The sequence below is a fragment of the Osmerus mordax genome, chromosome 12 (genome assembly GCF_038355195.1).
Source record: "Osmerus mordax isolate fOsmMor3 chromosome 12, fOsmMor3.pri, whole genome shotgun sequence".
Taxonomy (NCBI): Eukaryota; Metazoa; Chordata; class Actinopteri; order Osmeriformes; family Osmeridae; genus Osmerus; species Osmerus mordax.
Window position 1 is genome coordinate 12,032,483 of NC_090061.1, and position 25,725 is coordinate 12,058,207.

The window sequence follows — 25,725 nt, forward strand, 5'->3', positions numbered from 1 at the left end:
TATGTCATGCTTTGAGGCTTGTCTCCTTGTGCGCCCTGTGGCTGACGAGGATATTTGGTGTGATGGGTTAAATTGATAGCTCATTATATTGTGTAACTTGGCACTTAAGCAAACACGTAAACAAATAAATGTTTTGAGCTTTCAGTTCTGCTTGGGTAGCTGTGGGACTGTAACAGTGCAGCGGGGGGGGGGGAAGAAAAATGTCCGCCTCTCAACGAGGCATCATCTAACTTACTGTCAGCTGGGTCGAGAGTGGGAGGAGGTGCTGCTTGCTGAATTACCGCACTTCTGCTGTTGGATTCGATAAAGACTGTCTCATGCTTAGAGAGCAGCAGTTGGTCTGATGGATTCTTATTAAAGTAAAGATGGTCTGAAGGGGGGCCATGGGTGAGCTTGTATTCCCATACATTCACACCCATTCATCTCCCATTGATCTTGAGGGCCCAGTCAGAACACGGTGATGTCATTGCTCCAAGCGTCATTATTATTGAAAGGTCATTTCCTCTCTAGGAAGCCCTTGTCTATCATGTCCATGGTTCAATTTCCAATTTCCCCGAAGAATGCTTGAATCACCTTTTCTATTTATTCAGGTTTAGAAACGCCCTATAATCAGTTAGAAACGGAGCCACTGCGTTCTGTCTATGATCCTTTCTAATGAGAGCTGCTGGCTAGAAGCAGGCACTTCCCGAAAGTACTGAATTCAACCTTGGTCAATGTCACCACACAGATGTGTGTCTGTCACAATTCCCAGAGAGCACTGAACGGTTAGTGATGTGCAGTGTGCTGCTTGTTTAGTGTTGGTCCAACAGTGCTGTACTATGCCCTGAATTTTCTATGTTTTTATTTAAAATACAAAAATCTTCAGTAAGGTAATCCCTGTGCTGTATGTATAATTCATTTAAAAAAACTTCTACTCACCAATTACACCATAAATACATTAGCATTTTTGTCATTTATTTCACTTCATTTGCACCTCTAAGCAGTGTTCCCAACAAAAACCCTATTTTTGGAATAGATGAAACAAACTCTTTTTGTCATTCAAAAAATTCACAGTTTCTGTCTCACTTTCTCTACCAAAGTTAGCAAATGTTCCTCACAAAGGCATTGAGGTTACATGGAACTCAGGAGAAGCCTGAGGACAGCCTCGGGCCATGGACAGTTGATGCCTTTCATGGTAATTCATAATTAAGATGACCGACAGCTGAGCGGACAGATGAAAATGAACATCTGACACTGAGGAAAGAACAGGACAATGATCTCCGCCCTGAAAAAAGAAGGACATTATGAGTGGACAGCAAGGCACTACTATGCCCCTCATCACACTATCTCCAGGGCCTTTCTGTGTGGAGTCTGAATGCTCTCCCCATGCTCAGATGGGTTTCCCCCACTAAAAACCCCAATATAACTCAGTTCACTCCTCCTCATGGCCAGGACATGGGTGAATACTTGGACTTGGCCCGTGGCGTGGTTACGCTGACATGGCTGCCCATTGCTCCTGCCTACCCCGGGAAGAATGACATATCAAGATGGGACAAAACCAGGCACATTTCTCTGGTAGACACCCTAACATGTTTGTGTGTGTGTTCCACTCGTCCCTGCACGGGTTTTTCTCTTCTCTTCTAAACAACTCTGTGTCATTCTACCTATAAGAAGCCAACAAAATGAAGACAGTGTCTTAGGAAGACTGGTGCACTGGTGCACTGTATAAATCCCTTTGTGAGCTCAACAAGAGGCCGGTTGGGCAGGGAGAGGAGTGGAATGGAGAGGAGGAAGTGAGCGACTAGCCTGCTGGGTGCTCAGTGGTGTTTAAATGTCCCATGGTGCATCACAGTACGGAGAGGTGTTAGTGTTCATATTTGTTCAGGGCCATCCTTGTGTACTTAACCTGCCTGTCTCTACCTAGATCCCTTGTGAAGTGCATACAGAGGAACAAATATGTGTTTCCTATGATTGGCTGGGTATGAAATGATGTTTGTTGCAGGTGGACAGCAGGCTTAGGCAGGTGTTTTCACTGGTTGCTGTCGATTGCTATTGATCATGGAAAAACACGTTCAACACATGGAACATTTCCATCAGGGACACGAGACTCAACGAAAGAGTGATGTCACAAAACAAGACTGTAGATAAGCAAAACACACTCATTTCAGCACCGTGCTTGCTGCGGAAAGTCTATTTTGCAGAGTGTTTTAACAGCCAATCCGATCGGTCAAACTCCTTCGCATTCAAGAGGGGCTCCTGCTGATGTAATGAAACACGATGTGAAGATTGGTGAATTGACTTTTAGATCAAAGAGATCCAACAAAAAAACGCCTTCCTTTGCTGTCTGTCCCCTAGCAGCTATTTGGTGCTTGCTATAGTGTCGGTACTGTGAGCCAGTGGCGTAGAAAGCAGACTGTGCTTTGAGCCAGCAGATGGAGCTCAGCAAACTGCTAACAAGTGGTTCCCAGAAAGACTCTCAACGGTGAGCTGCTCTGCAATCAAATCATCACCAGTGCTCTGAAAAGAGAGCAGATACCATGACAACCATGTTCCTGACACGTACCGTACGAAATGATAGATTTACTACATGACTTCCACTGTATAACAAACATGGAGATATTTTTCACAACATATAGGAAATAGGAAAGATTTAACTTAAGTAACTGCATGAGTAGTATAGCATGTATTTCTATATTCTCTGTAATGTGCTTATTAAAGTGATGGTGGTGACTGGTGGGTTGTGAATAGGTTTGGAACAGGTTTAATTCAGTTAGGACCCTCAGGTGTTGCCGTGGGCGACTGACACCCAAATTAAACCATGTTCATAACTAATCACTCTGCAGATGCAACCAGTGTGTTGCCGTAGTGATGCAAATGATTTTGCCACAGTGAGGAGGGCCTGCGGGTGATGACATCACAGAAATCTGGACTGCTGCAGGAATGACTCAGGTGGGTGTGGCGGACAGAAGGTGAGTTTCCTATAATACTGAGGAACAATTTGTGGTTCATTATTATTTTATTTATGTAATCAATATAGCCTGGGAACCAAACCAATCTGCAAGATCATGATTTATTTGTTCTGGCAAATATTTTAGGCTCTGATTTTCCTCCAGCATGACAAGTGGCGTGCCAATCACAATAGTTCATCTGATATGTGGTGAGTTTAATATGATGACTGTACAGAGGGCCACCATTGACGCATTTTTGTGAATAGGTATTCTGGTCTGCCGTATTGATAGCGCCCTATTGGATATCGAATATTAACGTTCCAGAATAATACCATTTGCCGATTGGCCTAGCGATGATAACATCACAGTAAAACATAGAGTACCTAGCCATAGTGTACATTCTGGGGATTCTAATTAATTACAGATTATTATAGTTTAGCGTTACCTTTTATTATTGAAGTAAAACATGGAATGGGGGAGAAGCAGCTGTCCATTGGAATCTATACATTTTGATCTAGCTTGAGCTCAGATCAGTTCTCAAGGATGCATGAACCTATCCTCTTAACAAGCTGTTACTTGGATGAGCATTTATCCTTCAAGACCACAATTCCAGAACATCTAATCGATTTCTACAAAATCCCCCCTATTTGGAATCACAAATCCGAGCTGGACGACATTTTACGACCCCAAACTCTGTTATCAAAATGTTCAAATGTAAGCTTCAATCAACCCGAGTATGACACAGCTCAAAGTCTCTGGCTTTCAGGAGAAATATTACCATTGAGATATCATCCTCATATCAAGGGTCATTAGAGCTTTTTAGGTCAAAGTTATCATTCTGCAACCATATTTGTGTAGTGGTTTATATACTAGAACTATGTCTAGTAAGAGTAGCGAGCCCTTCTGGGAGAACAAATTATTTTTCAAATTACTCATGCACATGAACTCTTTCAGGAACCCTATTCCAACACATAATCATACTCTGAGGCCTAAATTAAGAAGAAACTGCATATGGTTTTGTAAGCACATTCTATTTGGGGTTGTAATTCGTAATGAGCTGCTGGAGATTCTTAATTAACACCTACTCTCGCCAACTAATGGAATTGTATGTTTTTTCACTTGCCTGCAGAACAAGAAGCCATTGTTGTTAGCTAATGTTCTCCTTGGCCCACCAGCCGTATGTCCAGATGATTGTCTCTATGGTTTCTTACAGCAATTTCCTTCCCATATGTAATTGGTGTTACGGCACTTTGGCTTGCGCTGCTTTGTCAAATGTAATTATTTATTAGAATTTTTTTTCCAGTGGATGAGCTCAGGCATTTCCAATAGACAGGTTTATTTAACAGAACACAGGGATGCTAACCAGCTAAAATGATGCACTCATATAGAGCTTAATTGCAACTGTCAATTACCTTTCTGGTTTTTATGTGTTTGAAAAGAAAGAATGAGGCAACGCCATATGATGCTATAAAAGAGAGACAGTGTTGTTGCAAAATCAACATATTGAGGGGGAAGACAGATTTACTGTAATTCTTGTGCGCTGTCATCTTTTTGCGATAGCTTTAATGTGTGTGTGTTCATCTTTAATGCATCTGGTCCCTAAAATATATATTTTTTTATGGCTTTTCTACTTCAATAAGCTCAAACAAAAACACTTAACTCAACACATTTGACATCGGTATTCAGTTATTTGACAACATGGTACATGCAGCTGTAACATTGTGTTCCCTATCAAACACATTTTCCTGAGCAATATATAGTAAAGTTGCTTATTTAGCAGACAAGCAAAGACAACAAATTACAATGTACCAATAGCATTGTTCCCATCATTATGCTATTTATTTTGTCAACCTAGGGAAACAACAACACAATTAAGTTTCCCTCACTTCCTGTGTATAGTAGTCTATACAATAAACCTCTTTGGAAGATAAATGAAATGATTCACGAGTGAAAATCTGCATTTATTAACAAAGTCCATTTAAGGTCACAGTTTCTGTTCTTCCAGCACCACGCCCTACACACCTGATCATTTGTAGATTGCGTTGCACTGCCCTGCCCGTACTAGCCTGCCCTCCCACTAGTCCAGGAAACCGCCCAGCTGACCCCCCTCCGTCTACTCCATTGTTAAATCCAAAGGGAAACATCGAAACCTTCTTTACAGAAACTTTCAGGCTTCGTAGACTTTCGCAGAGGTTTATCTTTATTCACTGGCCTCTTACTTTAACTTGACTCATAACCAACTTTACAAACTACTGGAACTTGTACTACTTCCGAAGCCAAAGGAGTGCCCCTTGTTGAGAAAAAGACAAACTTTACTAGGAGGCATAGCAGGAATTCACGATTCCATTCCACCATTTTGAGGCGTTTTTTCAGGAAGTTTTCAGGTGGGCTGCTTTTTGGTAAGTTTGTTTAATTAGCTACGTTAATTTAGTAATAACTGTCAATGTTTATGTATACAATTTAATCTTTGGAGCCGTACGAAATGTGACGGCCACATAATTGTTTGTCAACATCTCTCATCATGCTAAATACTCAACTGGGCCACTTGTCTTGCTAACGACCGTACAACGCAGCTAGCTAAAGCTAGCACTAACTTCTTAGCTGCTAACTAGCTAGCTGTGGGATGAATAGCTAGTGCTAGCTACATAGCTAGCTAGTGATGTTGGACCAGCTATCTTTTATTTAAGTTATAATAAATGTTAATATTATTTCATTACAATCTGAAGGCATATGCAGCAAGATAGGTAGCTAGCTAGCCGCACTAGTTGTTTCAGAAGTAAGGAAGTGTATGAGTGACGACATTTGGCTTTGAATTTTGTTGTTGACTGAATCAGGTGGTTGCAGGTCGTCACACGGCCTGACCAAATCAAAAGCGGAACAGCTAAACCAATTTGTAAAATGTATCGCATTCGTAGTAACCACATATTACGCCAACGTTGCCTTTTGGCCATCATATTTTAACGTTACACTTGTGAAATACAACGTGGCAACGGTAGTCTAACGTCCGACAGCTAACCACACTGCCCCATGCACGTTGTTTAAATTATTTAGTTTGTTGTTTATTAGTTTGTAAACTTTTCAAAAGTCTGTACTGTAGCTTTCGTTGTAGACTGTATCATACGAGGGGGCGAATACGTCTTCTAGCGCGCTGCAATCCACCTTCAGCTACATATTAAATCTAAACCGGTGTTCCATCCGATTTATTCCATTATGAAGGATATGACGTGCCTTTTATCGAGCAAGTAATCTGATTTAGGCAATACGGCAGGGTCCAGGCAAACTAAACTAATATTAGGCCTTCACGCGTTTCAGTGGTTTGGCTTGGGTTTCTGTTTAACGAACTACTGAACATCTCACCTCTCCACAGCTGAGATTACCAACTTTTCAGTCTAGCCGCTTAGCTGGGCCTCAGGGCCTGCTGATTATCCCTGCCTCTCTATGCTTGATGGCTAATCAATAAAGCTGCAGTCACTGCCTGAAAAGGAAAATCGAAATTTGGCCACAAAGTTACTGTGCTCCGCTTATGGTTGTCAATCATAGTGATGGAGAGAACCTTGTCTATAAAGATCTGAATATTTATGTTAAAATCTGTATTCTGGTCAGAGAAACATGGTTAAAAACTTTGGCTTGGTGCTTGGCCGAACTAATACTCATAGAAGTTAAACTTTTAGTTAGCACATTGCATTGAAATTCCTCACTTGCATGCATTTCATAGATAAGTACGTATAAATGCATGCACAATAGCTAAATAAAAGAATGAGCTGAGGTCCAAGCATCTATTTGTTTAATCGGACAAATCTGTGTCTCTTGTCCCCAGACTCTGTGTGAACATGACGACCATTAACACTGCCAACATCAACTTTAAATGGGACCCCAAGAGCCTGGAGATCCGTACTCTGGCTGTGGAGAGGCTGCTGGAGCCCCTGGTCACCCAGGTAACAAGCACAGCCTCAACTATTTAGTTTAGCATTATATATTTAGTAACAGTCGTCAGTGGATGAACCTCACCAACATATGAGATGAGTGATCTGTAAGTGTAAGCATCCTGAGTTTCCAAGTTCAGCTTTATTCTGAAAAAAAGCTTTAAACTGTAAACACGTCTCTGTGGTGTGCTGTAGGTCACGACCTTGGTGAACTCGAGCAACAAAGGCCCATCCAACAAAAAGAAAGGACGCTCCAAGAAGGCCCATGTTCTGGCTGCGTCGGTAGAGACGGCCACAATGAATTTTCTTGATAAAGGAGAGAAGATTGCCAAAGAGAGCCAGTTCCTGAAAGAAGAGCTGACAGCTGCTGTGGAGGATGTCCGTAAGCAAGGTCAGGCTACGTTCAGGCTTGTAGAGTGTTTGTGTGTGGGGTTGCTTTTAAAATGTTTATGGTAATAATATTATTATTTATTTTTTAACACCAATCAATGTTTTTACTCTGACCACAGCTGTCTGGGCAGTCTCCAACTTCACAATTGAAACTATTAGATGATGTCGGGCAGAGCTAGTCTAGACCTCTCCCAGTTAAGGGAAATGACTGCTGTTAGCTTAGATAAGAGTCGGTCTTGTTGTTTGTGTTCTTTAAGTCGAGACTTCAAGGATGTTTGTATTTTGTAGATATCTCGTTTTATTTGTGTCTCGCATGCTTCCTAAGAGGCAGCAAACCGCATCGTTCTTCCATGATGGAACATGTGGCGCTATAGTCGGTATAGGGCCGCCCAAAGGCATCTGGTGCTGTGCCTTACCAACCACAATCTTTTTAGTCGAGTTGTTAAATCTCATTACTCCTCACTGAGTCCTTTCCTCAGCGTTTCCCCCTGGGAGGAAAGTGAGAGAAGACAGGTTAATAGAGAGGTTTAACCCTGTCAAGTTGTTCTGCTCCTCATTTCTCAATTACTTGTTTTGCTATGAATTTTTAAAAAGCATGTTGATCTTGATGCATGCAGAATGAGACTCTGCTTGGGAATGTCTTCTTTAACCATTTTATTCAAATAGCGTGCATGTGTCTACCTCTATTATTCCGGAGTTTGTTGCCCCGTAGGTAAACATGCAGGGATAGCAGTTCCACAGATTTGCAGATCTTTTTTGGGGGGGAGGGAGGGTGAAGTGGATTTGGATGGCGTTCTGTCTGTCGGGTTGCTAATCTTGGGTATATTGCTTGCTTATTCTTTGGCTAAAGTGAGAATTTCACACCTGTTTGCGAACAGCTTGTAGCTATTCTTTGCCCCTCTGCTTCGCCATAAAGATGTTTCTATTTCCTGCTGTTGCCAAGGAAATTACAATGGAGACATGACTCCTGAGTACAGACTGTACAGATGTCATTGAAGATCTCTGACGTATTTAGATGGCGATATCCACCTGCCTGGTGAGAGTCACATGACACGTACTCCATGTCTAATTTAATTTCATGCCTCCCACAGCTCTTAGTCTGGAATCTGCCATCAAATCACCATCAAATGAAATCTCCATTTGTCTTTCGACAGTAGCTGTTCTGCTCTCCGCTCCCCCCGTCCCCCCCCCCGTCCCCTCAGCATGAATCCTTCACCTCCTCTGCGCTCCTGATATCAGGGTGACGTTTGCCACACAGATCGACCTGCAAGCTTGAGGAACCTTGACTGGAGACTGGTTGTTATCACTTGCTAAAGTGATATCTCTGTCACTGTCTTGTGTCTTCAGTTCTTACCCTGACTCCCAGCCCTGCTGTCATCCCCCGCATGTGTTCTGGGGTTCAGTTTAGGGGGAGGGGGGGGGGGGGGGTTGTAGGACGGGTGTGTCAGGAGAGGGCCAGCAGTGTTCTCAGTGCCCGGGAATGTCAGAGAAGCTGTGGTATGCTGTCATTGGGCAGGAATTCAGAGACTGTTGTTCGCTGGTGCCTCGGCCTGGCTGTCAGTTATGCCACGCTGCTCGGCCGAGCGTGCCCAGACTGATAATGCTGCCATTGAGTGGGGCTAAACCCTCCCTCGGATTCAAAAGGCATTTTCCAGCCAGCTGTGGCTTACCAGCTGTTTAAATGGGCAAGGAAAAAAGGCAGATATAATCGTTTTGGGAGGGCCATGCCTGCATACAACAGGCTGCATGTTAAAGAGTGTCCAAAAAAATAAAATAATAATTCTCTCTCCCAGTTCTGTTTTCTCTCTTGAAAGGATTCGTCTTCGTCCTCAAGTCAACATCTCAGCCATGGTAGCTGTCAGAACATTACATTTTATTCTGCAGTCATGCCTCTGACTGAAACATCACGCACTAGACTATTTCTGTATTGTTGGCCAGGCTTTCTCTTTAAAGATTTCTCTCTCCTTCCCCCCTCCCCCCTTTCCCCCCAGCACCAACCCCCCCCCCCCCCCCCCCCCCGCCCCCTCGTCCTTGCTCCCTCCATCATCCGGCTTCTTGTGGCTCATTGTGCGTTTTACATTTGAATCATTTCATCATGCGCTTGCCGAGCTGCAGGTGAGCGTGAGTCCAGCAGAGATGGATGAGACTTTATTAAAGGAGCTGTGATCTGTATCTGCCCCCCCCCCCCCCTCTCTCCCCCCCCCCCAGAAGGGCCTTATTGATCTGGCCCACCAGGGGGAAGACGGCCTGGTAGATCTGCAAGAGGTCTTATCATTCCCAGTCACTACTTTTCTCCCCCCGATGTGGGAGGTAAAGAGAGTCAGAATGCCTCATGTTGTATGTATGGATTGAAATGGTGAGCGTGCTGCGTTTGATCAACACCCACCTATTGAACGTTCACACCACCGTCTGAATTTTCCCCATTTGCTCCCGGAACATCGTCCACGGCTGCAGACGTGTTTCTGAGTTGCAACTCAGGCTGGCTTTTCTCCTGCAGAGATGTTGGACAGCGAAAAAGGCTGAATGGTTGGGGGGAAACCGCCTCTCAAAAATGTTCTAAATAAATGTGTAAAAGAATAAACCTTGGCCCTTGACCCCCCCCCCCCCCCCCCGCCCCCTGCTCGTTGATGCCAGGGATGAAATGTTTCACACAACCAACATCTGACATTTTCAATCTCTCCAAGACATTAGACCAACACCAAGCTACGGTTATGGGAGGGCATTACTGAGTTCACAGGCCTGCAGGGAATCTGAAGCCTTGTTTATAAGAGGAACAAGGGCGTGGAGGTCTCGACCTAGCTCTTAAACTCAACTGTCTAGTGTGAAGATTACGTACTGGCCTTGTTTCCTGTTTGGGGTTGAAGTGTGGGTGATGGCTGTAGGCTGATGGCTTGTTAAGTGTAGCTTGTTGGCAGAAAGGCTAATTCACGTGTTACACAAATAGCCTAGATAAGTTGGGTTGATTGTTAACAAAAACTGTGGATGTCTAGCGTCTAGGGTTAGGGCTGGAAACCTAATTTGTGTGCTCAGTCATCTGTGGAGGCCTATGTGGGACAAAGTGTGGTGCTGGACAATCACACAGAGAGCCTCTCATGGATTTGACCTCCTTTTTAAGTATGTGGGTGTGTGCGCGTCTGCCTTTTGTGTGCGGATGAAGTCTGAAGAGAAATGTATGTGTCACACACACTGACCAACCCTGCCCAGGCGAGGTAAATGCGTCAGACCGGCCCTCTTTCCTTACTCCTTTCAAATGAAGCCTAATGCAATTAACTTGTAGCTTGCATCCCGCCCTGGCAGCTCTCAGGCATTTGCTATCAGTCGTAGAAGTGAGCTCAAAGTAGCCCCGGCCAGAAGGGCAGGAATATGGAGATAAAGAAAAAGCCACAATTTTCTCTCTCAATGCAGTTCTGCCAGAGTTCAGAGTCAGACAAATTAACTGCAGCTTGGCTAGCCTGTGCTTGCATGCTGACACTTCCTAAGAGAGCAGGGATGTCATCCGGAATTATTCATGGTGTTTTTAGTTGGGCGGGTGGAAGGACACTGTCTGTTTTTAGGCCCAAAGGCCCCCCCCCCCTCTACATTCAGTGGAGAACTAGGGTACACCCAAACTGGAGAATCAGCAGGGAAGGAGGAGTGGGTAATGGTTTGCTGCTGCCTCCTACGCCAGGATCGTCTTGCAGCCTGGTCTACACATGCCATACCCTATAGTCTGATTGAAATGGTACGCACTGCTGCACTCAGAGAGGCCCTGATTTCCCCTCATCAGGTCAGGCTGTAACTGCTGAGTACAACACCTGCTGCCACGTCTCTGCTCCGCTGGCTGGCTTTTTTCCGTGCCATTTGACTCATTTTTCCCAAGCAGGGATCATCCAGGCTAATTCTTGAACATGTGAAATTCTCCATGTTTTCAGTTTGAATACTAGGGGTCGTTAAGTCTGCATTTGAGTCCAAAGAGAATCAATTACAAATAATGGGGTTCAGTGGATATCAAGGCACAGCTTGAAACGCATAACCCTGATGTTATGACGACCTAGCTCATTGCTAACTACCTGAGTCTCAGCGTCTTCCACAATGGTGATTATCATAACTCTGGCATTTAGCAGGTGATTGTTTTGTCTTGAAGAACGGCGCCAATTCAAGCTGACGTGTCTTGTCACCCCCCCCCTCTCTCTCTCCTCCGCCAGGCGAGTCCATGAAGCAGGCGTCCGGGGAGTTTGCAGAGGACCCGTGCTCCTCGGTGAAGAGGGGCAACATGGTGCGTGCAGCCCGGGCCCTGCTCTCTGCTGTCACTCACCTGCTCGTCCTGGCTGACATGTCGGACGTCTACAAGCTGCTCCTGCAACTCAAACTGGTGAGCCGGCCATCTAGCTCATTTCTCACATGAATATCTTGGAGGCCGGTTTTAATTCTTTATCTCCTTGGAAATGGAAGGCTCGGGTTATGATGAGGCAGGTTGGGGGATTAAGGTGTGGTTTGTCACGGGCCTTGGGGCCCTCTGGCTGGTTTTGTGGTCAAAATTCGAAATCACTTGCTCCTCACTGTATTGATGTAAAAGTATGGTACTGTTTTTAGCCTCAGAATTTGTGCTCGGTTATATAGACTTGGAACACATTTTGTGTTAAAATGCTGAAGGTCACAAGATAATTCTATAATCTTCTGACTTTCAGCATTCTAAAGATTATAGAATCTTTAGAATGATCTTTCTTGGCCTGCCATTCAGTGTTGTTGCAGAATTTAGTGATGGGGAAACAAGAATGTTGTTTAGCTAGAAGTATTCATTGAAAGTAGGAGTCAGGTGGCTGAGCGGTTAGGGAATTGGGCTAGTAATCTGAACGTTTCGTTTGTGTCCTTGGGCAAGGCATTTCACCCTACTTGCCTCGGGGTAATGTCCCTGTACCTACTGTAAGTCGCTCTGGATAAGAGCGTCTGCTAAATGACTAAATGTAAATGTAAAATGAAAGTACTAGTACATGCTGTTGTTACTTCAATTTGTTCCCTGTAGCTGTACCTTGGATATTAGTTTTTGTTTCATTGTGAAAATGCAACCTAAACCAAGATCACCTTGTCATTTCCTGTTCAGGGTAGTTCTTATCTTTGTGAGGATGTTGTGACGCAATCACACATTGAGAGACGGATGAGGTCATCAGCCCAATAAAGCTGACACAGAATGAGTCATTTCCTTAAAAACGGTTAGAAACCATCTGCAATAAGCAACAGGACAGACTTTGAGTTTAAAATAACCAGAACTACTCCCAGCAAGTCAGTGTTTGCGGTTAGAAAACATCCACAAATATGTGTGGTATAGTCCGCGCCCTGCTATCCACATATTTTCAAGTGGTTTCAGTCCAGCTCTTAACAGGGAGCCATTTCACTTTTGCCACCATCGCATCTTATCACAGTGCCGTTTATAGTTGTCCACTTCATTATCTCAGCCTCCTGCCGTTCCCTGGCCCTCTGACAGGAACACGGATGCCACAGGGTACCTACAGTCGCTGGCTGACGTCCAGTCGCTTGAGAGAAGCTTGCGGCCTCAAAGCCATGTAGCACCGCCTCGCTCTGGCTCAGGACGGGGCGCCGTGGCTAGCTCGGCCTCCGCTGTAGTTCAGTAGCTGTAGACTGTGGCCCTTGCATTGCTAATCTTGTTGAATCTTTAATATCAACTCTCAGAGGTGTTTTCTGAATGGGTTATGAACCTACATAAGTGTTATTTCTTCCTTGTCCTCGTTTCGCTGAGGAGACCCCTCCCTCCCTTACTTAGCAGGAGAGTGAAAAGTGTCGTCTTTGTATTAGCTAGCTTAGCCAGTTAATATGGAGGTGAGGCACATCAGCAGCTTCACCGTCTAGGGAAAGAGAACCAAATCTTGGGTGCAACTTAACAAACATGTGGGAAGTTAACTATCCCTGCATATTCTAAGAATCCGCTTTTTAACAAAGTGTTTTTGAATACTGCTTCCTGTGCCGGTGTTCTTCGGTTCAAGTATAGGCAATCCATCCCTTGGCTAGAAACTTTAAGGCTATTGAATTATTTACTGTGTGGGCCTACCCCGTTTGATGCATTGTTAAGCGGGAAACCATATGTGGTACTTGTGAATAAATCTACAGTTGTTTGGAGCTCAATGAAAGAACAAGTCATTTATTGTAAACGTACCACGGGAGTAGAGTTTTTTTGACCAAGAGGTCAGACGGAAGAAAGTGTTTCGTTGTAAAGAATGAGGCTATTTGAAGTATGTTTTGACTGACTCATTTCAACCTTTGAATCCAGATCCTCGTCCTGTTTACCTGTTCCCGAGCCCCTGCTGCCATGATCAGACAGAGATATGATCTCCTCAGTCCTCGTCTCTCACCGTGGCATGTTTCAGATGCCAGTGCTTCTGAATGTTGATGTGGGGGGGGGGGGGGGGGGGGGGGCTGTGTGACATTTTCTTTGCCTTACACAGGCAATTTTCTCTGGCTGTGAAAAATAGCTTGATCCCTGCCAACCTTCAGACGAACACAATCTATTCCGTTCCTCCCCTTGCCCAGGTGGAGGAGAACCTCGTCAAGGTCCGCAATGCGGGAACCGAGCAGGACCTGGGGATCAGTACAAGGCCCTGAAACCAGAGGTGGACAAACTCAACATCATGGCTGCCAAGAGACAGCAGGTACAGTGCAGTCTGCCTGGAGGGAGGGGACGGGTAGAGGAGGAGAAAGAGGAGGACGAGGAGGAGCAGGGAAGGGGGGGGGGGGGGTAGTAATTTCGGAGGAGTGAGAAAATGTGAGAGAATTGTAAGCAAGCCTCCATTCAGATAGATGTTATCATGGGGCTTACTTGCCGTGCATCAGAGAGAATTGCACTTTACACCTACCGGAGGAGCGAGAGCGAGTGGGTGAGAGAGTGCCTCGTGCTCCTGGGCGAAGATTAAATGCATATGAGCATGAACAATCTCCTTATTACCAGCAGGGGGGCTGGGAGGGCGTGCACAGGCTGGATGCAGCATGGGTGACAAAACCCATTACCTTGAGATGAAAACTGGGCGTTTGGTTTTTCTGTATCATGTTAGCTGTAGTCAACAGTGGAGTGCATTTCATGATGAATTTTCCAGGTGACATAACTGAGTAATAGGATAAGGCTCTCTTCTCTGCCCAGATTAATGACATAAAATAAAAGGGACCAATGCTAATTATAAGGGATGTAAAGCAGGGTGAGTTCTACCATTTACATTTCAGACTAATGTTTGTTTTGCTCATCACAATTCCCGTGCTAAGTCTTGAGTAGCGATAAGAATAAACTGGAGCCCTCTCTCCAGTATATCTGCATCATCAGGCCCGTGTTGCCCATTTATGGAGACAGACTTTTCAAGCCATTTGTCTGCTACTCACAGATGACTCCTGGCTCCGAGCCTTCCAATGAAAAGGCAATAAGAATGCAAGGCAGGGACCTGAAGGGCTATGCATTAAACTGCACAGGCTCTATTCTACTGGCCTGATTATGATTGTGTGCTGTATTACTGCAGGGGACAGAAATCTGGGTCATTCCGAGCAAGCTCTGTCACACTAAAGTGTTTTCACGAGGCCATAACATGACAGCCCTGACCAGGAAGTGTCATGCACCTCCTATTCATCCTCCCTGGGTTCTGTCTCCCCCCTCCCCCTCCCTACAACTCCCTCATTTCTACACCCCCTCATTCTGCCTCATTCCCTTTGTTCATTTAACCCTCTTGGTAATCCCTGTTTCCTTCCCCCCCCCCCCCCCCGTCAGGAGCTGAAGGATGTCCACCACAAGGACCAAATGGCTGCGGCCCGCGGCGTGCTGCAGAGGAACATCCCCATGCTGTACACGGCCTCCCGAGCCTGCCTGCAGCACCCCGACGTGGCCGCCTACAAGGCCAACCGTGACCTCATCTACAAGCAGCTGCAGCACGCCGTGTCGGGCATCTCCAACGCCGCCCAGGCCACCGCCAGCGACGACGCTGCCCTCAACCATCCCGCGGGGGGAGGGGAGCTGGCCTATGCCCTGAATAACTTTGACGTGAGTGGGGAGGGTGCAGGTTGTTTCGCAGGTTGTTTCATAATCGGAACAGCTCTCATTTGTCCATATCTGCTAGATCTGACTACAACCTGTTTTATACTTTTGTTCCACGCCCAGCCCTAACCCCTTAGTTATGATTTCGTAAGACTTTAAAACCCAACACATGTAGAATAATTCCGCTCCCAAGTTCCGTCTTGTTAAAATATTGACATACAGACCTTGTCATGAAGCCCAGTTCCTTGATCCATCTGTCAGATTTAAATCAGGGCTTCAATGCTGCTTGTATCTTTACTACTATTCCATTTAAAGGCCTGAAACAGTTTTCCTACTGTTCTATTATGGGGATAGGGAGTGATTACCGAGGTGTTGTTGCCATGGTGCCCCTAGAGGCAAGATATGAGCATACACATGGTATCCTGTCTCGGGGGCATTGCTGTGAACCAATGTTTGTTCACGATTGACGTGTGAGACTCGGAGTACTGTAACCCAAAAAGAAAATATGGTGTCAGTTTTTAGCCTCTGTGTCTCCTTCCCCCTCCAATCCACCCAGGCACTATTACTTTTGAAAATATGTTTCTAAATCTGAAAAGCCGTTGACATGTTATCTGCCGTTTGATTGAACACGATCCAAGATGCCCCGTAATCCAGGATTGAATCAGATTAATTCCTTTGGGCACAAGAAGCAGATGCTGTGCACACAGTCCGATAGATAGGATCTCAGGTTTGGATTGCAAATCCCAGATAGTTCTTTTTACTGCTGTGACCCAGAGAAGGCTTGCCCTCGGCGTTAACCCAAAGATGACCTGACATGTTCTTTTAGCAAACCGACTGTTAGGAACTGAGGAGGTCCAGCCAGTGAAGAACATGGACCCCATTTACAGGTTCCCGTCTTGCAGTCTGGAAAACATGGATCAGGACATAGATCTTTTTGTTGTTGTTGTTTAGTTTTTTACATCATTGATTTCACAATCATTACTTAATTATGAGATAAGACCTGAAGAGATTAACCAGATTCCACTTAATCTTTAACAACCCTAATTAGCACTCGCCAATTAGTCCTTGGTGGTCTTGGTAAGATCCGTGTGCATGGCTACGATGTATGGGACCTTTACATTCCAGCTAATGGTCTTTTTAATTGGGAACAAAATAAAGTACATGGTGATGCATAGAAGCACGCCGGCGTAATGACTTGGGTTTGCAGCTGCACGTGCACCTCCCACACTGAGCTAGATCAGGTTAAGGGCTCTCTTCTACAATAGAAAGCGGTTGTGTTGGTGTTTGAGTAAGACAAGCAGTCGTCTTTTTTTTCTTATTATTCCTAGCTCCACAGTGTAATTGCTTCTATCTGTGTCTCTAATGAAGGATCTGGCTCTCCAGTGTTGGCAGCTCTGCCTCCCTCGCTCAAAAGCCTACTTGAACTTCAGTGCAGGCCCAATTCATTTAGCAAGCTTTGTATTATTGTGCTAATTCCGTTTTTAGTTTTGTGTCCCACTCATGTTCCTCCTCCTTTCTCTGTGTGCTCTCCGGATCGAGCCAGAGGAGAAGCAGCCTCGAGGGACTTAGAAAAGTTCAGAGAGTCAGATAGCGAGAACACGCATCTGTCGCGTCAGAGAGGTTCGTCAATGGCGTTCTTCTCGCCACCCGGGAATCGATGACAGGTTTTTTAGGATGAGGGAGCGCTGAATAAACGAGTTAGTCCCGGCTGCTGTAGGTGCGGCGGGTTCTTGAGTCCCCACGTCATCAACCATCACTCCCACCGGTCGTTCCCCACACAATTATCCTGATGAATCGGGGACAAAGAACTTCTCTTTTAGCCGTTTATCACTGTCCTTCGATGCCGGCCGTGTTCGCTCCATCGATGAAGTAATCAGCGTCTCCTTTTCCCCGCGTTTCAAACTGTACACCTTCGGGCCATCACTCAAGCCCCAGCAGCCCCCCGGGCCCCCGCTGGAAGACCACTTACACAGGAACAGAGCATGCTGGGTCTCTTAGCTCAAGTGGCGAGGCTGGTGGAAAGCAATGTCGTCATATTAGCACTTGTTAAGTGAGTTGGGGGAGCTCTGGAGCTCTGTGTTTGGGAACAGTCTCTTCGTTTGAATAAGCCGTTGGACTTGCTGATCTGGTTGCTAGTCCACGTGCCTCTGCACGCGCATGAATGCTGCGTCGTCACAGAGAGGAAGCGTTTTCCCGTGTGGGTGCCAATGGTATTCAGCATGGCCCCACACTTTGCCGTCAATATGATAGCTGTCCTGCATATCCAGGAACAGTCATGAATGGTTCACCATTTCAGGGTCGGCCTTTATGTCCATCTCTCCTTTCCTTCTATCGTGCTCATGTTTTCAGGTATTTTTTTTCTTCTTTCGGGCTGCATTGCATGTCAAGAAAATTGAAAGGCAATGTCACGTTGGACGTTTATTTGTAGCCATCGCATTGGGAGTCGTTTCTGTGTTTGTCAGAGCAGTGGAAGTTAATCTTAGCAGTAAAGACGTGGGTGCTCCTCCGACTGGAGGACGTTAGGGCACACAAGGTCCTGAACCTGTCCGCTGATTGATCGCCGCTCACGCCGCCTGACTGCCGAGACACCGCAGAGCTTTAGTCCTGCCGGCTTTGGAAAGAGCGAGGATTCATCGAAACGCAGAGGCGTGTCTCTCCAGTCAGCCAGATGGCACGTGGAGAGAGAGATGGAGGGAGAGAGAGAGAGTGTGTGTTAGGGAGGGAGGCAGTGGATGAGGGAACAGGAAGGATATATGAGAGATTGATCAGGATCATCACACAGCGCCTTCAATCTGATGTTGCAATCGTTTCCAGGTGACCATGCAGACAAGTTTCTTCTTTTTGGGGGGGCTGAACCACATGTTTCTTTCCCATTTCTTCCAGACCTGCTCCTTCCCGCTGCTTGATTAAAAGCGCGAGGCAACTCTAAGGAGTGAGTCATAAAAACACACACACACACACACACACAGAGGCCTGTTGCCATGGCACTATGACACGCAAGGAGGAGGTCAGACGAGACGGAACTGTAGGTGGTGGGAGGGGGAGGTAGGACTGGGGGGGGGGGGGGGGGGGGGGGGGGGTAGGTGGATGATGGCTGTGGTTGTGCTACGGTCTTAATAAACTCAGAATGCTAGTGACAAAATTGTTGAATATCTTAGAGCAGATATAGCATCTCAGAATGATTATTTTTGAAGGTGAAGATTGCTTGAGTATTTCTCTTTCCGCTCTGAGCATTATCGCAACACTGTACCTGCCTACGACACTCCACCCGCATGTCAACAAGTCCCCTGTCCCCACACACACACACACACACACACACACACACACACACACACACACACACACACACACACACACACACACACACACACACACATATATATCTTGAAGCTGCTCTGCCCCCTTGAAATCTGACATAAACAAGTTTTGTTTCATATCTGCAGGATGAGAAAAGGAGAGTATGTTTCTGTGGCCCTAGGCGTAGAAGCTCTCAGGAGCTCTCATGACAGGTGATTGGCTGCAGAGTAGAAACTAATGCCTCTACAATGCTGCATTATCTATTCATAGACTCATCTGAGGCCTGAAATGAGTCTCGTCGGCGCGGTCAGTATCCAACACCACTGCTTTCATCTTTCATTCATTTGCTGTGATTACATCTTACCCAGAGAATGAAAATGGACACACGTCCACAATACGGATAAATATCTACTTTCGTAACTCTGTGTTACGCGTGCGATTTCCATTTGGATTTGGTCATGGGAGGTTCTCATCCCAGAGCATTTTAAGGTGAAAGGGAGGCTTGCAAATTGTAAAGAAATTGTAAATTGCCTAAGAGTTTCCTTTCAGTTTTTTTTCTTCCCCTCCATGTTTTAAACGTCCCTTTCAGAACAACATCACAGGCTAAATAATGGCAGGCCCAGATAGACACAAGCCAATTTCTCCCTTCAGGGATGTAAAATCCATCTGATTTCCAGGCCTCTCCATCATTGATTGTGCCTGGGAGATGACGGTTGGATCCACAGGTTTTGTTGTTTCGTCAAATCCATTTCAGCCCGTTACCAGTCTGGCTTCCACCACAACATGCTCCTGAGCCTGAAAGTACAACCGTGGGTAGCGTGTGCGGGGCCTCGCAGGCTCGGAAAAGAAAGACTGTTTAGCCGTCAAGCCTACTCCGCCTGGGTTTAACATGCGGCCTGTCATAGTCTTGTCAAATCACCTCCTCCTCTCCTGCCAGACGTCTCAGGGCTGAAAGAAAGGAGGAGCGGGAGAAGCAAATAGAGAGGGAGAGGTAAAGAGACTTGTAGAAGGAGTGGGAGATGGTAGAGAGAGAGAAGGGGGGTGTGCTAGGATTTGGCCTGTGTCTCAATCTGCTGTCTAACGCCTCCCCTCATCTTCTCTCCCCCGCCACCTCCCCCTTTCAGAAGCAAATCATCGTGGACCCCCTGGCGTTCAGCGAGGAGCGGTTCCGCCCGTCTCTGGAGGAGCGCTTGGAGAGCATCATCAGCGGCGCCGCCCTCATGGCCGACTCGTCCTGCACGCGCGACGACCGTCGCGAGCGCATCGTGGCCGAGTGCAACTCCGTCCGCCAGGCTCTGCAGGACCTGCTGTCAGAGTACATGGGCAATGTAAGGCTCTTTCATCTCTCTCTCCCCCCCACCCCTCTTTTTTCTTTTCTTTTTTTTACCTCTCTTGCGAGTGCCTCATTACCCACACTATTCCATCTCTTTTTTTCCCTCCTAACCTCCCCTTTTCTCCTCCACCCACCCACACACACACACACACACACACACACACACACACTCAGCTCTCCCTCTCCACATGGGGTAATGGGGGTGCCTCATCTCTCACAGCCTTTCCTCTCTCCTCCCCCTGTTCTTGATCTCCCTCCGCACTGCTCCGCAGGGGGTTAGGAGGCTCGCCCGCCTCACCGTGCCTTTACGCTTGCTAGTCTCTCCCTGTGCCTCCTTATCCTTTCCTCCCCTCTCCCCTTTATGTAGTGTTGTACCTTGGTGCCACCCCATTCATTGTGTCCTCACCCCCTAACCTACACACACACACACACACACACTCTTCTGCCACAGCTTGTGATGTCAACAGAGTAGCCACCTGCTGCCTGTGGTGAGACTGTCCTGTGGCGAGTGTGAAGCTTTATTTCCCGAATTGTATACACATCACACACCGCTGTCCCTGCTGACGCGCGTAGACGTACGCAAAAACACACACACACACACACACACACACACACACACACACACACACACACATTCTCTCAAGCCCTTGCACATGGCTTCAGAGTTAGCAGGGGCATCCTTTTTTTCCACGCACAGATTTGTAGTTGCATTTATCAAGCAATTAAAGAACATGACTTTGTTAGCCTCCCTATAATTGGCTGCAGAAAATCTATTAATCACTAAACGGGCACCATTATTCTCAAAACATTATATACAAGTGTGTAGAGTGTTCTGTACAATCAATCTCCATTGTGTTCACATGGTTGTAGCAAGGAAAAGAAGCACATTGTTTCCTGTAAATGTGCTTTGTGGAGATATTTTGAACTGGCTAAGACCCAAGCCCTTGTGGATCTGGGAATAATAGCTCTCAGCTAAGGAAGCACCAGGCTCAATCCCCAGGGCTTAAGGATTCGGTGTTGAAGTACGGGTGAGAATTTGATTGTGTAAAATTGGAACATCCACAAGCTCCACAGTTTGCTGCCGGTCCCAAGTGTGTTTTTAATGAAGTACAGGTTTATATGCTTTATTGGGTCACAAAGAATTATCAGTGTATTTAATTACGAGAGTGGTCATATGTGACAGTGATGTATACATGACTCACAAGCCTTTTGTGAGTCAGGTTTGCAAGCAAAAGTTGACTGCAGGGAAAGTGCTTGTTCAGTTCTTTTACCTGATCAGAATTGATTTGTTTTCTACCGGCTCAAGTGCACATGTAATCACTGTAGAAATCCCAGCTAATCCTTTTAAATAAGACGTTGGAATCATTTAAGCTGTCAGAGGGCGTGAAAGGCAATGTATCCAGTACTTCTCTGGGTATTTCCATAATGAGAAGTTAGAATGTCTGCCTGCCACCGTCTCCCCCAGGGAGGCTTGCCAGTAAAGCACAGCCTGTTGTCAGAGGCAGGGGCTGGTGTACATGGACGAGCAATGTACCTTGGCACTGTCACAGTGTCCAGATACGGGAGTGTGTCTCGCTCTCTGTTCTAGCTCTCTCCCTCCCTCCCTCTCTCTCTCTCTCTCTCTTTCTGCCTGCTTCTCTCTTTCTGTGCGTGTCTACACACTTTCCCGCTTTTTGTCTGTCTGCCTCTCGTTCTCTGCCTGTCTGTCGCTCTCACACTGTTCTCTCTCTGTCTCTCTCTCTCTCTCTCTCTCTCTCTCTCTCTCTCTCTCTCTCTCTCTCTGTGTCCTGTTCTCTCCTCCCATCTGTCTCTGTTCCGTCTGCCTTCATGTGTCCTCCCTGTCATGTCTGTGTAATTATGTTTACCTCCAGTCTCTCAATAGCTTTCTCTCTCCCCTCTTACTCTCTCCCCTCTTCCTCTCTCTCTGCCTGTGACATCTGTGTTTTAACCAGCCCTCCACTCTCCCCCCTTTCATTTTAACTCTGGAATTGCTTTGTTCGTTTGATGCCAGACAATGAGAGCGCCAGCCAGCCAGAGAAATTTTATCGCTGCGGCAAAGCCGCTGCACTTAAAACTTAAACTTATTTCCCCCTCCCCTTTACGCTTTCCCTCAGCTGCCTCGTCCTCCTTATGTGGGGTTTCAACATCCTGAACTTGTAGAGCCACCCCCCCCCCCCCCCCCCCCCCAATGCCTACGTCTCGGACACGCATGAACGCTTGCGCTCACACGCTCACGCCACCCCCCCAAACCCCACCCCTCGTCTCCGAATGCAAAACGCAACGATCTCATACCCGGGTTTGCCAGGTTGGTTTCCATGGTTGCCGTTGGGGACTCTGTTTAGCGCCTGGCGTGGCTCCACAGCGTTGGCTCCGGTTGCCAAGCCACTGTCATCATCCCGCATCGTAGTGCCACTGTCATGGAAGTGCCATTCAAGTGATGCATCGTGCTGTGCCGAGAGAGAAGACCACCTCATTCAAGCCCCCAAGTACCTTCTGCTTCGCTGAAGGCAGATGGACGGGTCATGTTTCCAACAACTGGAAGGCGCCTCTCTTTGGGAAGACATCTGGAAATGGAACACACGCAGCCTCTCTTTATCGCATATTGACTGTTTGAAACGAAGCACATATTTATCCCCCCCCCCCCCCATATGTAACCATCACATAGTTTATTATATGCCTGAAGTGATTCATCACCTAGGAGTGTAATACGGCGTGGCAGGCGCTACAAAGTGACCTGGGCACAGAGGCATTGCTCTTCTGTTGTGACCGGATGAGTGATATGAAGACTTATGTCTGTCAGGCCCTCTTATTGCCCATCTCAGTCCAGCCCTGGCTTCGACCCAGACGTCCTGGGTTGCCCTCGCAGTGCACCCAGAGGGCTGGCAGTTTATTTTAAGGCCCGAGTCATCCGAGCATTGACTCTGGGCCGCATCAGATCGCATTTTCTACTTGACTTGGCCCCTCCGCACCGGGCCCGTGTAGCTCGTCAAGCAAACGCAGGATTTCTGACGGACATGGGGGCCCGTCACCACGACGACGGTGAGCAGACATGACAGGGGTTTGGCTGCTCAGCCGGTCAGATGAAGGAAACGGGACGCGGGACATTATCTCTGTGTTTGACGCTCGCCCGCCGGCGCCACCGTAGCCTTAGTATCCGAACAGATAGGCGTGTTTGTGTGTGTCTTTTTTTCCGGTGTGCAGAGGGCTGGTGTGCTTTCACATGATGTTTTTAACCGGCGGTCAACTGTCTTTGAAGTGCTTCTCAGTTACTGATGCCTGACAGGCTAAACACACTCCACACCACCCCTAACCCTCGGCTGGAGTAGTGTTAGTATCACAGCTCGCCCTGGCCTCCTGCTAATGTAGTGTTAGTATCACAGCTCATTCAGCCTCCATATCCTGTCAGGCCTGTTCTGTGTGAGAGAACAGAAAAACTAGAAAAGCTGTCGGGCTACATCTGTTGCCACGCGTTGATCCCTGTTATCCAGGTTTGCGCGTTCAGTTTGGGGGTTGATGGGAAGTTTTGATTGGAGGGGAGAAATGACTTGATTCCAGCCCCGACTCGCTGGAGAGACATGTTGCCATTCCAGCATATGGGACTCTAGTCACAGCTGAGGATGTTGGACTGATTCCTAAACCCATTCTTTTATTTCCCAGCTTTCCCCCCTCTGCTTCCCTCTTTTCTCCATTTGTAAGTGTTCCTTTCGTCCCTGCCAATGCCATTCCACCATTCCTTGGTGAATCACAGGTGGCCCTTAAGCCCTCGGCTTTGCCCAAACTCAGTCATTTCAGTTTTCCTACGAAAGACACTCGCTTTGTGAGAACGCTTTTCCTACCTAGTACCCGTCCCGGCTCCAGGTCACGAACAGTGCAGGTGTGGGTCAACGACAATCCCGACCCACAGTCTGGGTCTGTGTATTGCGTGCTTGACCAGAGGTAGGAATCTAGGCTGCGTCCTGCCCAGGGGCCTGCCCTTCCTCAGCGTGACCGGAGACGGCAGCTCCAACACGGAACCTAACTGCTGCCAGGAAGAGACGTTAACCTCCTCCCATCCCGGCCCTTTACCGCACGCTCTGAGGTTAGCGTCCACCGGGCGGTAGATGAATGGGACTAGTTTGTCTAGTGTGGCAGCAGCGCTGATTGTCTTCTCTCTTCTCTCGGTGGCTGGACTGCAGAGCGTTACTGGGGACTGGTGACGGCAGCTGCTGCTGCTGCTCTCCTGGGAGCTTTTGAGTGGTGGCAGGGCCTATTTCTTTTGACATGACATTTTAGTTTAATTGTGTGGTTATGACTACTGTGCCTGGTTTGGCCAACACCTGACTAACATAGCTGCGTAGGCATGTAATAATGTTATCTATGGAGGAGGTAGTTGTCTTCCTGAATAAGTACGGGCTAGATCCTTAAGCGCTCAGAGGGGTTGGTGCTGTTGAGTTTTAAGACGGTAATCAAGTAAGACTTAACGCAGTCCTCTGAGCCAGTGTCAAGGGTGGGCGGCTCAGTCGCAACACTGCTGCGGAAAGCGTGACCTTAATTATTCTGCGTTGGCGTGACAGTTTCACATGGCACACGCATGTTGAGGCGAACCACCTCTGCCACATTTGATTAATAATGCAGTTCAGATCACCCCTGTCTGCGGGATGTGTGCGCACAGCGACGCGCTGACGCTGACAGACTCTGACATTCTCAACCACTGACATTTAAATGCCTTCAACTAAAAAATCTTACATGAGCCCCGAGATCTGGTTTGAGCGAGTGCATCTGCTCAGCGTAACTCTCTCCCAACTTGATGAAGACGGGGACTGAGTGTCCCTTAGCTCCTCCCTCTCTTCCTCAGCATCGGCATCTGTTCACAAGTGCCTCTCTCTTCTCTTCATGTCTCCTACAGTCAGCCATCTCCCACACTGTTCTCTCTCTCTCCTTTACCTGCTGCTTTGACAGCTCTCTCTCTCTCTCCCTCTCTATCTCTCTCTCTCTCTCTCTCACTCACTCACTCACTCACACACCTTCTCCGCGCTCCCTCTCTAGCCCCGTCTCTATTTTTCTTCTCCAAGGTCCCTCGCTCTCCTCTCTCAATTTTGCCTTGGGCGTCTGCAGTGACTGACGCACATGTCTTGTTTCATCCCTGATTCTCCCTGCACACGTAATCATTTCTCACCGGAAGCACATTTTTATATTGTGTGTGTATACACATTATGCGTGTGTGTATAAATCTACTCTTTCTACCTGAAAGTATCATCAGTTTTTATGTTTACATCCCTTGCTATAATCCAAGACTGAGGTACTAGATTTCCATTGTAACTGACAGGTGTCCCTTCCACACAGCCAATCCAGTAACACAGATGGGTGTCTGATTCAGTTGACTTTGGCCATTTGACAAAAGCGGAATTGGATCACCTACTTCCAAGGGGGAGATTATTTCAAAGGTCATATCATGGTCATGAAAAAAAAACTAAAAATAATCGTAATCGTATATATTTTTTAAAATTACATTTCATCCCCCCTCCCCCCGATTTTGTTCAGTGGTAGAAGGTTCAAAGGACACAACGTGAAACAAAAGTGAAAACGGTTCAATTTGTCTAGTTGTAATCTCATCTGTATGCATGATTAAAACAAATTACACCACACACAATGTATCAAGGAAAAGATTTAATGTCCCCCGGGCTCTCTGTGTATTTACAGCCCCCTATAAAACACGGCGCTGTCACTAACGGAGCTGTCACAAGGCTTTTCCCAGACCTGCTCCTTGATCTCTTGCTGTTGAAGTCTTGCCTTTTTGATTGGCTCTGGTGGCAGGTAGATGAGCTACGGCCACCTCTGCCGCTGTAATTATACAGGAAAGGAATGTTTCGTCTG

General features: G+C 46.8%; 1 protein-coding gene across 1 annotated transcript in view; it reads left to right on the forward strand.

Annotated features, from left to right (window-relative positions):
* The first annotated feature begins 5,068 nt into the window (after nucleotides 1-5,068).
* ctnna1 (catenin (cadherin-associated protein), alpha 1) overlaps nucleotides 5,069-25,725 on the forward strand; it is an 81,186-nt gene continuing 60,529 nt past the window's right edge. The window contains 8 exon segments of the mRNA XM_067248071.1: nucleotides 5,069-5,326; nucleotides 6,745-6,862; nucleotides 7,046-7,241; nucleotides 11,425-11,591; nucleotides 13,763-13,811; nucleotides 13,814-13,881; nucleotides 14,979-15,248; nucleotides 19,664-19,867. Coding sequence (XP_067104172.1) covers nucleotides 6,758-6,862; nucleotides 7,046-7,241; nucleotides 11,425-11,591; nucleotides 13,763-13,811; nucleotides 13,814-13,881; nucleotides 14,979-15,248; nucleotides 19,664-19,867 — 1,059 coding nt within the window. The 5' untranslated portion in view covers nucleotides 5,069-5,326; nucleotides 6,745-6,757.